Here is a 12,882-nt window from a genome sequence, read left to right as displayed (position 1 = left end):
GTTCTTTGGAGCAAATGACTCAAGAGTTGTTCAGAGCATTTCCACTATGTAAGGACATTGCTATAGGCTACCCAAATAAGAGTGTGGGGTGCTAATGAGTAGGAACTTGGGCCCCTGGACAATGGGGCAGTAAACAACTGATGAACTAGCAATACATCAAACACCTCCAAAGCATTCATGAGCCAACAGTAAGCTACCTCTGCGTTGGTCAGCACCCACTAGACTTTGTCAGCACCCACTCCAGGGGTAGGCAAGATGCGGCCCGCCAGGCCATTCTATCCAGCCCATGGGGCCCCTAAAAAATTTAGAAAATGAATATTTATCTGCCCCTGGCTGCCTGTCATGCAGCCCTCAGTGGCTTGCCAAAATGAAGTAAGCAGCCCTCCACCCAAAATAATTGCCTGCCGCTGCATTAAACAAAAGGAAAAAACCTAACTCTTCCTGAGGAAAACAGTACATTGCATTTGTAATATGTTATTTGTGTGATTGACTTCTTGGGAATAGTTTTAACAGAGTGAACTGCATTTGAAAGCTATTAAGCACTGTTTAAAATACTGAAAGGCGCTCAGATACTGTGATTTTGAGGATGTACAATAACAGTATAAGAGCTGCCATACTGGGTCATACCACAGGTTCGTGTAGCCCTGGGGTTCTCAACCTTTTTCTTCCTGAGGCTCCCCACCCTGGCATGCATGGTCCTGGGTGCAGCAAACAGGACTTGATGGCGGGGGGCCCTGGGTCCCCACTTACCTGAGCAGCAGTATGGAGCCTTGCCCACGTGACCACAGCGCTGGCTACAAGATGGAGGCTGTGGGGTGGAGTGGTGTGGGCCCACCTCTGCCGCTCTGCTGCCTCACCTCTTCCTCAGCACTTGCCTCTGCCCCAGGAAGTTGAGATGGCTCCTCCCCAAGCCAGGCAGATCCTCTGAAACATGCTTGCAGGTCCCGAGTTGAGAACCACTGATCTAGCCAACCACTCTGTACCTGATAGTGGCATAGAGTGGATGCCAAGGGGAAGAGTATTTATGCAGGCCCTGCCTCAGCTGTCCCTTGCCCCTCTAATTGTTGGGTATGTACATCTAAGGTTATTGTTTCCTACATGCATCTGCCACTTTGTTGCCCATTCACTCAGATATACAACACCTTTTGCAGTTCTTAACAGTTAGGTTTGGTTTTTAACATGCTGGATAACAGGATGGCATCCACAAATTTAGCCACCGATTTACCCCCCTTTCCAAATCACTTATGAATATGAATCTGTGTAGAAAAGAAGCTTGCTCCCCCTTTCATGTCTGTCTCATCCCTTTTCTCAGCATGTTAAAACAACACCGTAGATTGTTTTTCTCTTGGTAGAATGGTATGGTACAATTCTTCTTGCATTTTCAGGTATTTAATTTGCATGGTAAGGGGTTGAAAAAAAACCCAGTGACCAGCAGGTGAAACATATGCAAACCTTGGTCCAAGCTATCTGCTCCAGCCGTGCAAGGAGGAGTGCTCCAGGGCCCCTTGGCTTCTGACCTGAGCCACTGCAGATATGTGGCTGCATTTCAGGAATCAAAAGTGAATGTCTGTTCACTTACTTGTCAGTTCAATGTAGGTAATTTTAGATTAACCTGTGAAGATTGAATCAATTCAGTCTTGGGCTTTTTGACTCTCCATATTTAGCCTTGTTACATGTTTCCATGAATTTTGTAGGGTTCCTTCTCAAACTTGCATAGTCCAGTAGTTCAAAACTTCCAGTTATCAGAACAGATTTTAAACATTTTTTAATTATCAAAGACTGATTTTGTGATGTGAATAGCGGTGGAGCTAATTCATACTTTGTCTAGTGACTGATTATTTTTGTCTGGTGATATAAAGGGGAAAGCATTTTCAGGTATTTAGTTTGCATTAGTAAGGGGTCAAAAAAACCCCCAGTGGCCAGCAGGTGAAACATATATGATGGACTCCATCTAAGCAACCAGACCTTTGCAAGATATAATATGGTGTATGCTTTAACCATATTTGAGTACTCTGAAAATGTCACACAGAAACCAAGTAAGATTGATTCTTAAAACTTTTTAGAGGGTAGAACTTCTCAACAGAAAGACGTGGAATATTCAGTGCAAGTAGGTTGGTTGTCCATCACACCACAATTTGTTTTACTGTTGGTGCAAACGAAAGGTTCCCTTATAATGTAGAGCTGCTCTCTAGTGGTCACATGTGTATATGAGCTTCCAAAAGGTATTTGACTGTTAGCCTGTTATTGTTATTTGTAGCTCCTTGCGCAGATTAAGCTTTATTCCATTTAAAAACCTTTACTCTTTTCACTAGCTTTTAAATTTATAGATTATTAAATGGACTTCACAGGATGCCAGTGTGGTGTTCTATTTTACTTTTGGAAGGTCCCATTATAAGAACTTGTTGAACTATCAACCTGATATCAAGTCCATACCCTTTGGCACACTAGAGAGTGAGTTTCCATCTATAAACTAAAATGATGATTAATACCTGCAGTAGACATGGTACAAATATGCTTGGTTATACACTGACTAGAGAAAAGCAATTTTGTGGCCTTACTCTACATTTTCCGTGCATGGCATTTTTGTGTGTGGATCTCTTGGGAACTCATCAGGCATATGTCTCGTCTTCAGCTCCGATGTCATCTGAAATTAAATGTCCTGCTTTATATGTGTCCCTGTCTTTAGACCCTTTACATGCATCTTATTACTAGTATGTCCACTGGAAATGGCTTATTCTTTGACCTTGGTTAGCACCTTCCTAAATAAATATTCTATGAGCTTCCATAGAATCTCAGTTTTGGACTTAATCTTGAATAATTAACAATAGTAATTTATGTTCACATCATAAAAGAACCACTTTCCCCATATTACGTATAAAAAAGACCAAAACTTTCAAACATGGACTCATAAAGTTAGTCTCTTAAATCTTCTTTAAGAAAAAAAAAGTGTTCAGCACCTTTTGCTAATTAGACTGGTAATAAGGTTTGATTTAGGTGCTTCGGTATAGATTTAGAAATTTGATTTTAGGAATATAGGGCTGGAAGTTGGTACTAAATGTGGTTTCTTTGTAAAAATAATTTGCATCCGTATAGCACCTGTGTATTTCCACTTATGAAGGCTGTTTATATACTTCAAGAAAGTTCTGTTTGTGCACAAAGTTAGACATGGGTCTAAATTTTTGGAGGATCAGGGCCTGAGGTATTTTCTGACAACTCTTTGGATTATGATATATGGTATTCCCATCCCCCATGATATTGTATAGCTTTCAGCCAGACATTTCGAATTTTAAAATTACAGTCACAGTTCTCTGTTTCGTTATATCCATTTGCACAGGCTACTGAAAAAACTATTTGTTAAAATCTTTTAAAAATGTCACTTAATTTGTGGGTTCACAATACGTGATTCTTACTTTGCAGGTTCACATGACCTGATCCTACAAACATGTACATGCAACTTAATTTTACACATCTGCATAATCACATTAATTATAGTACATGTACTCACATGATTAAAGATAAGCACATATGTAAGTGTTTGCAACAGCAGGCATGAAAACTGTACATTTTTTACTCATGTTGTTACCATTTTCTTTCTTTGACAAGATAACCTCCTGAAGAATACTTAGTAAGAATTAAACAACGTGAAATGATACACACCTAAACTTAAATCTTCTGCTTCTAAATTTCAAAGTAAATTACAAATGACTAATTTTTTTTAAAAATTATGGAATGGTAGGGTTGGTAGTGAACCACAGGGAACCTTGTATACATTAAATAGTTATAAGGATTTGTGAAGTCCCTTGTCCAGTTGACAGTCATTTTTCAACAGTAAAGTACTTAATAAACTTAGGGATATAGTAATTTTAAAATATTTCAGAATAAATTGGTTGTGGTGTTCTGATGCTTACAAGCTTGACACAATCCTTGTCCTTTCTCTTTTGTTCTTGTTTGTTTCTTTTCCATCCCCCTAATTCTATCTAGCCTCAAAAAGATCCTCTTAAAATTAGTATGAAAATGAAACTAGAGCATAAAATGACAAATTATGAGCCAGAGACTTAAATTTAGGGCGTCACTGAAACTCGCAAAGTAGACTGTCGTTCATATACAGATTAGTTCTGAGTAGATTTCCAATCTGAATAAAGTGTTCAATTTTTTTCTCCAGTGAAAATTAAACTTAGTAGGTTCCACATTTATGGCACATTTCCTTTTTTCTCTTTTAAAGAAATATTTTTATATACCCATGTTACTTTTATAGTGTGAGAGAGAATGCCTCAACTTTATTTTCCAACAATGAACACTTGTTAATGTATCATCAGATAATCTGCTATTATGATTTCTTAGGACTGATGCATACTTCCAATTACAATAGTACCGGAAAAGAAAAAAATATGATGCTGGTAATGATTATTTCTAATACAACCATAGCATGCATAGACACTTATGTGCTAAACCTGTATAAAAGCAAAGTCCTTGCACAAAAGAGGTTGCAATCTAAGTATAATACAACAAGAGACAAGGGGTGGATCTAGGCATATGGGAAAATTTAAAAGAAGCAGTGAACAATGTTAGCATGGCAGGCAAAGCTCTTACACACATCAGCTATCCATTAACTTCTTTGTAGGTATTAACAGTGAAATCCTTTAACCCCCCTCTCTGAAGATAAATGGACTCTAAATGGCTTAGATATGCTTATCTTCAGAGATTGCTGTAAAATGCTCTTTCAACATAATTTTCGATCTTAAAATAAGTGTAAATACTATCACAGTAGTATTTCACCTATATTTTTATTCTTTCTTCACTTGCAACCCAGTTTGGACTAATTAGGAGAATTTCAGTAAAACTGGTTCTAGAAGGAAGAACACCAGTTCTCTGTTCGGTCTGAAACTATTTTCTCCCAATTCCAAAATATTAGAAATGAGATGACCCTTAACATCGCCCAGTGACATAAACAGAGTTGAGAAAATGCTATCTACCTGAATCCAAATTGAACTCCACCAAATGCCTGACCATAAACCAGGAATTGCTCTGTGGTTCAGAAAGTTGCCCTTTTCAAAATTTGCTTTTTCAAAATGCTTCTGCACTTCAAAGTGAAAGTTAAAACATGCACAATTGTATAATTTTCACTTTTGATATAAAATAACAGTAGAACAGAACATCTATATTAGCACATGAGTGGTGGAGGTGCACTTGAATAATACTAACAGTGGATTAGACTAGCTAATAGCATAGATAAACATACATTTTAACCACTTTAAAATGGGAGTAGGAGGTGCTGCTTGGCAGTACACATGAGCAGTTACAATATTTCTTGCGCCTGCCTGGTCCTGTAGTGATACAAGTGAATTAAACTGCCTCAGCTTTGAAATGACTGAAGCAGTGTTAAAACTGTAAGTCTTGCTACATTTCTATCACTACAGAATAGCCCATACCTAACAGTTGGATTGTAACAGTTTATATCAGTATCCCTTGATAGTAATGAAGCTGTTACATCTGCTTATACTGTAGGACTAGTTCTGTTATCCCTAAAAGACTGAATTATGGAAGTATAATTTCACAGACAATGGTGCCATAGTTCCTTAGGACATTTAGGGATTAGGATAAAGAATGTATGTGTTGATCATAATTAAAACATCTGTCTTTATAAATAGTTCATCTCTCACTTTTTAAAGTTATTTCATTTATAATTAAGATGAAAATAGATTTTGACTTGCTTTTAAGGTGTTCTCTGCATATTCATGCTTATGGAAGTATACCATCTGGGCCTCCAAGTTGTAGGGATCTTTAAGGGAAGCCACGCCTATTGGCCCATATTTGGAGCCAAGGTTATTTAAAAAAAAAAAAAAAAGAAGAAGAAGAAGAATTTAGTTCCGAAATGCCTCTGTTCTTTATTTCTGTGAAGTGTAGCAGATACCTTGGGGACATTTTCTTGCCTCGTTTCTGAGAATTTCTTGTTGGCTCTTGTAACCAGCCGTTGTTTTAGTTTAAGTAACCTTAAAATATTTATGCCTGTGACCTTGCACACTTTTTATAATGGCACCATCTCTAACCCCAGTCAGGACTCAGTGAACAAAAATGAAAAGATACAGCAGGTATTTTTGTGGGTGGTATCTTTCATTGGACCAGTTGCAGGAAGTGACATAGATGAGCGTAGGAAAGATCCTGTGTGTTTCTACCATCTATACATTTAGTCCAATAAAGGGTCAGCCATAAAAAATCCTCTTGCATTTTTCCTGGACTGTCACTCCAACGCTATGAAAACATGGTGATTTGGGAGTATGTTTCATGGTACTCTCTCCCTGACATCATAAGCCCATAAGCACTATCACTGCTTTAGGGAAGGCATCTCTCCCTGGAATGTGCACGTGGACAGACATGGAGGGACCTGCCCTTCAGAACCAAAATCTCTGATCTCTGAACCCCTCTCCCCCCCACCCCCCCAGCAAGCTATAAAACCTACATGACCCACCTGAGGCACAACTGTTTTTCTGCATATTCAGTAGATTCATAGCTGTATTAAAATGATAATTATACAATTAAGCACACACCCATAGTGCATAATAGAAAAATAAAAGGATAATAAAAATACAAAAAAGACTACAAGAGTCACTCCTATCGACTTCTGAGATATGGGAGATGACAGTAGGAACAGCATTTTTCTTCCCAGGTAAGGTTTCCAGCTAACATTCATTCATGCATACTGCTCATATTTAGATTTAGAAAATAGGGGATGTTTAAAAATCTGTTAACATGTTGTGAAGCTCGCATTAGACAAGCTTAACACTTTCTTAAACACATATTGACGAGTCATGGTCAGGCCGCACTCCACCACGGGGGAACAGTGATGAGGTTAAGAAACAGAGTGGAAAATCTAAACTCTGTTCCCAACTCCGTCATTGGGTTTCTATGTAAACTTGGGAAAGCTCCTTGAAAAGTTCTGTGCCTCAGTTTCCCCATTTAAAAAAAAGACCTACTTCTTAACTTTCTTAAAGCAATTCTGGCTCTTCCAGGAAAGGTACTAATGCAGAGCACAGCCTGTGAGGAAAATTAAGAAGAAAAATGCTCATATGTGGATGGGATGAACTGTTTCTTCCTTTAAATTCCAAACCACATAAATGGGTGTTAAGCTGAGAATGAAAGAGATGGGGAGATAGATATAGATATATAATAACCCCTTTAAAATTTAATCTCTTTTGTGCTTTGTATATAGGGGTGGGCAGGGCAGGGCAGGGCTGGGGGGACCCCAGTGGTGCTTTCCCTTCTTGAGAATTTGAGGGCATGGAAACTTTCACCCAAGCACTCTGCCAGGCCAGGCTGGGCAGGGACACAGCACTCCCCAGTGTGTATGGTTCCTATGCTGCTGGGGGTGTGCAATCCTTGCTCTGCTCTGCCAGCCCCCTTGGCTCCCAGCCGGTGCCCTGGGTGTGCCTGGGGCAGCAGCCATGCCTGCGCTTACCTGGGTGCGGGCCGGGACTTGGGCAGCCCATGGGGGACAGTGGGTGGTGAGGCACTGCTAGCTAGAGTTGCTACTAGGCAGGTGTGCTGGGGATTCTGCCATGTCAGTGACACCTGTTCTTGGGTTTATTTTGGCGGGCCCCCTGAAACCTGCTCACAGCCCCCCTACTCCTGAACCATTGGTCTAGTTCTTGCATAGACATGGAAGTTCCTGGTAAAGGAGCCTGTTGCATTTGCACCAGATGTGCAAGTCTTGCTCTTGTAGAGGAAGGACAGAACACTGCCACTGATTCTGAAAGCACATGAATGTGTTACATGTTTCTGTTTGGAGGGTATGCATGCCTATATTGCAATGCAGAATATATGTTGCATAGGTATAGGTAAGATTTCTTTCATCTGCCTGGTACCTCTAAGAAGCTACTGAGCTGGCTCTTCCTTTCAGTCAAACCTCCACTTAACCAAGGCAGCTAATCAGCAAACTCTTCCTTTATTTAATTCAACTATTTAACCTGTTCTTGATCTCTTGCTAGCATTGTTGTTCTTATTCTTGTTGTTTTATTGGAGCTTGATATAGAAGAAGTAGGGTGAAATCATTTAGATAATTTGATGAATATTTGTCTTAACTATGATGATAGTATCTTCCGGGCTTGTTTTTATCTGTTGGGAGAGACAACATTGGTTGTCTACTACAATGTTTCCTTAGCTTCCCATAACTGCAAGACTACTACCTGGACTTCTGTTCACACAGTTCTATATTTTTTCATTACTTGGGTCTCATGTTGTCTTTGGAAAGACACGTTTTTACTTAATTAGAATTAATTCCTCCTTCTGGGGCATTGGAATGTTTGCTAGGTTCCTGCAGTTGGATAGATGCACAGACAACTTTGAAAAGGACAAGTTACTTGGGGAAGAAGGGTAACTGGTTTTGCGTGTTGTCAGCATGTACACTTCTCTTCCATTTTATGCTTCCCATCAGAATGGTACTCCCAGGTTTAGCAGAAGAAAGTGCCGTATCTGAGGGCTACACAGTCTATTGTCCTTAGTCCAAAATGTTCTTTGCTGTTCCTTCTAAGAGTTTAGGACTGGCCATCTTAGATCAGATTACTTTTGGTAGATACTGGTCTAAAGAGGCTGAGAGCCCAGGAACTGGGGGTTGGCTGGGAAGGAGAACAGATGGTTCCTGTGACTCTGTGGGAAGCAAGTAGTATGGCAGAGAAAGAAACTGTCTGCAGGTTGTGGTATTAATTTATCAGGTGCCCTCGGTAGGAAGCCTAACTTTACTGACACTGTACTGTTGGGTTCATAAGAGTCCAGGAGCTGGTAGTGAAAGAGTGGGAGATGACATTGTTACTTGGACCTAATGGAAGTAAAGAGAGCCTATAAAATAGAGAAGCTGAGGAGCTATTTAGAGGAAGCTCAGAGAGGTAGACTAGTTTTGAGAGGTAACAGACTTCAGGGGAGCTGGTAGTGCAATTAAGGAGGAAGAGTAACAAGACTAATGAGAGAGCACTCCTTTAAGAGGTAGAGTAGGAAGCAGTCTGAAGCCCTGAGGGACTGAGAAACAACATCTTTAGTTGGTTTAATTCAAGGTCCCTTAGCCAGAACCCAGAGTTGGGGAGCCTTTGTTTCCCTACTTTATCCCAACAGCATGGTTACTGGAGAGAGAGAGACTATGGGTGCAATTTTGAGAGGGTAAAGTACTGTTAGATATTTAGCTGAATGCTTGTACAAGTCACTAGGCTTGTGATTTCCTCATCTGTCACCTGACAGATGGTTCTGATGAAATACGTTATAGGTGACAGAAGAGGAAATTGAGGCAAACTTACCGCAAGTCTCTATAACTCAAAGAGCATGCCAGCAGGCCAAGGTGAGTGCTAACAGAAAAAACCCAGGTAGTCTTGAGTGAGTATAACTTTTTTAGAATTTTCCAATGATTAGTGGCCCCAGATGGAGTATCCCGCATGGAGAAGAATGCCTGTTGACTTTTTCTGCTTATGGCTGTTGTAGTTTAAACATGTCTAATCTGACCATATGGTCATACGCAGCAAATTACCACAAAGTTAACAAGGGGCAGTATGTTAGCTGCTCTGTGGGAACTGCCCTATATATATGCTCTTGCCCTATGGATGAAAGCTGACCTGCATCAGTTTTCTTCCACTGTGTGTGCCTCGCCCTGAAATGGTCAGTATAGTCTACCTGGTGAAGTGCATTCAGAAAAGTAGTACTCTGTGTGGTGAAGAAAAGCAAGCAGTGAGTTCTCATAAGACTTGTTATAATAGTTCCATCCAACGATATTATAACTTAAAGAAATTTTATAGGAACAAGCAAAACTTCCTCTCTTTGACATTTTATAGCTTACCTGTAATGTTGTTAATGTAACTTTGTTTGCAGTAATATCATGCTGTGGCTTCTGTGTCAGTGTTGAAATAATAGGTCTAGTTCATTTGTTAATTTGAATAATTTGGGGATTTTCTTCCATTTATTTTGGTGTCCCTGTTTTGCCCTTGTAACTATAAATATCTGTGCTTGCAAGGTGATGATGTTCCTTCTGCTTTTATTTTTGAAATCCTTGTCAGTGTTGCAAGGTGGTGTAGCTCAAAAACAATTGCCTCAAAATATTCTGAAACGTACATTACCTGTTGGGTTTTCTGCAGTACTGGGAGATTGAATTCCATGGCCTAGGAGGTCCTTGTTAGTGCTGTCTAAGAGTGGAATCTATTTGTTCAATAAAATACATCTTGAAGTGCATGTTAGACACTGATAATATGTTCCTGTTCTGTTGGTAGGGTACAAAAAACAAAAGAAAAAAACATAAAACTTCAATTGTTGGAGAAATTTTTATTTGTACTAAACATCATTGAAAGTCAAAAAAAAAAAAAACAATGGCTCTGAAAGGCACCTTGGCTATCAGGTTTTAATTTCCATCAACATATACACATCATATATTGTGCATACTTAATCTGACAGTTTAGATAAATAAAGCAGCTTTGTTTTCCTGAGCGCACATACATGTGAATAACTTTACATGTAATTTTGTGTGTGCACTATGTTAGGTTGCATGTTGATTTTAAATAAAGGTCAACTGTGATAAATAATGTCACTGAGTTGCTCTCTGCACTTCACAGTGGCAATGTCAATTCTTTGTTTGCATGGTATTTATTTTTGCATGACATGGAATATGTGTTTGTATTGGTCTCTGTATAACATGTCTTGTGGTTTGTGCATGCTGCACTAATCTCTGTGTTAAATCTGTCCCTTCTTTATTCAGAGCATGCTGTCTAGGTCCTTTAATTCCAATTATGCTGCAGTTAGCAGCTTTCACTATGGCAGCTCTAGGGATCTGCATGGCAGCCAGGGTAGTGTTGCCTTGAGTGTTGCAGACGGAAGAGGTTCTGGTGTGCACATTGTCCGTGTGAGTACCTACTGTAGGATATTGCAATATGTAAACGGGGAAAAAGGAGCCTTGAAGTTTGTTTTTTAAATCAGTTGTTAAATAGTTTTGCCACCTTGTATATGGAAAATATTGTCCTAACTATAAAGTACAGTAGTTACATTTTGTGTTGTGGGAGTTCATAGTTCTAAACCCAACCACTTGAACTGCCTTAAGTTCATATGTTTTATCCTGTTTACAAGTAGGCTTTTTCACTTACTATATTGCTAATGAAATGTTGTTTTCTAATTGGCTCTCATAGGCAAATGATTATGCGTAACTAGATTTTCTGGTTTGCCCTTCTCCTTAGCTAAAACAATAAATTATGTTCCTTTGTTTCTGAATCTGATCCAGCTTTACAGAGATTTGAGAAGGGATACAATAACTAAATATAGTTATGCTGTTTGTTTGGGTTTTTTAAAATTGTGGTTTAGCATGTCATTTTTAAAGATGTTTAAAGGCATTTAAGGAAATTAAATTTTTATATTAGCCAGTAAGAAAAACAGGAAATAAATCCTCAACTCTGAGTGGTCTGAATAATGGTATGTTTGCTTAATCTAGCAGAAAAGTCAAACAGACTTGCCTTAATCTGACTAACACTTGTATGTCAGCCATGGAAATGTTGTTGGCTTTTCTCATGAATCTACCTATATTGGTTTTTGGCCAAAGCGTTTCAGCAGTTTCAATCTTAAAAATTGGGGTTAAGTCACGAGCATGGCAGCACTGATAGAATTTAAGTTCTCTGCATAAATTCAAATGATGATATACTTAGCATCTGTACAAGAAAAACATATGAAAATAAAGGGATTCAGAAGTTTATTTTAATCTTTTTAAGGACTTTTTTTAGTCATCTTGTTAATTTGAAGAAATACATGCTTACTTTTTCTATCCTATTTAAAGCATCCCCAGGCATCAACTCCAGGAGACCAAGGCCAAGATGAAGTATTCATTTCAGGACAGCCAGCCTATTCAACTGCCACACTTAGTCTCAAAGATGTTCCACCAGACAGCATGAAGAAAGTAGCTATACAGGTAATAAACTACATGAAAACCTACATCCTTTGTGAAACAAATAGTACAGTTTGAAATTGGTCAGCTGTTTTTAAATGAAAAGCAGGATTTGGTTTTCACTCAGGTGTTCCTAGTGAAATGATAAATAATATGGCAATCACAGCAATGGAGAAATAGTTGTCAGGAGTGTTTTGATTTGGATCCTGGTGACAGAAGTTAAAGGCAAAGCTTTAATAAGCAGAGATCTTGCAGCAAAGGAGGTTGTGTTACACAGGGGCTCCTAAATATGTCATGCAATCTTAGAGCAACAAATAAATGTGATACTTTAAAAATATGTCAGCACTTAAGCTGTGGCAAAAATTGGGCCAGGCCTGTATAGTAAACTTACTGGGTGCCCATACACAAACATGAAGGCTGCTCCGACATGCTGGAATTCCAGCACATTGGAGTAGACTCAGTTAATCGCGGCAATTACCGCGCTCCAGCAGCCTCCTGAGTCTCGTGTATCAGCATCCCTACACTTAAAAATGGTGGTAGGGGCATTTGAACTAAAGCTTTTTCAAAGGTCAAGCATGCCTGCTGCCATTTTTAAGTGCAGGGATGCTGATACACAAGATGTGGCAGCGTTTTAATTAAATTAATTAAAGCGCCGCTCCATCCCCAGAGCATGTGTAAAAGTGCCCACTGTGCCTGGAAATATCAGCCCCAAGTACTGTGTGCATTGCTTCACACAGACTGCCTCCAAAATCAGAAATAGTGTAGCTACGTTTGTACAGTGTTGTAGGCAGGCTGATTATTTTGCCTACTTGCACTACTTCTAGTTTAGAAAGCAGCCCAACTGAAACAGTGTGACATATTTTAGAGCAGGGTTTTCAGCCTTTTTTAATAACTGTACCCCTGGTGGCCTCCTTCTTAAGTGTACTCCTGTGGGGGTGGCAAGCAGCCAGGCGGGAGGGGGCAAGCAGCCAGACATGGAGCGGGGGGGGGGG

At 39.4% G+C, this 12,882-nt stretch overlaps 1 protein-coding gene across 8 annotated transcripts in view; it reads left to right on the top strand.

Annotated features, from left to right (window-relative positions):
* Positions 1–12,882, top strand: part of ERBIN (erbb2 interacting protein) — a 239,031-nt gene that overhangs the window by 210,919 nt on the left and 15,230 nt on the right. For 6 of the 8 annotated variants that reach the window (XM_019517772.1, XM_019517773.1, XM_019517770.1 and 3 more), the window contains 2 exons: positions 10,721–10,864; positions 11,783–11,914. In XM_019517772.1, the coding sequence (XP_019373317.1) occupies positions 10,721–10,864; positions 11,783–11,914 (276 nt within the window). The remainder of the gene's footprint in view (positions 1–10,720; positions 10,865–11,782; positions 11,915–12,882) is intronic. The other 2 variants (XM_019517776.1, XM_019517777.1) reach the window with 1 other exon arrangement.

Source organism: Gavialis gangeticus, unplaced genomic scaffold, assembly GCF_001723915.1.
Source record: "Gavialis gangeticus isolate Ggan-Ray unplaced genomic scaffold, GavGan_comp1, whole genome shotgun sequence".
Taxonomy (NCBI): domain Eukaryota; kingdom Metazoa; phylum Chordata; order Crocodylia; family Gavialidae; genus Gavialis; species Gavialis gangeticus.
The sequence above is the reverse complement of the archived record's forward strand: the minus strand, read 5'-3'. Positions and strand labels throughout refer to the sequence as shown.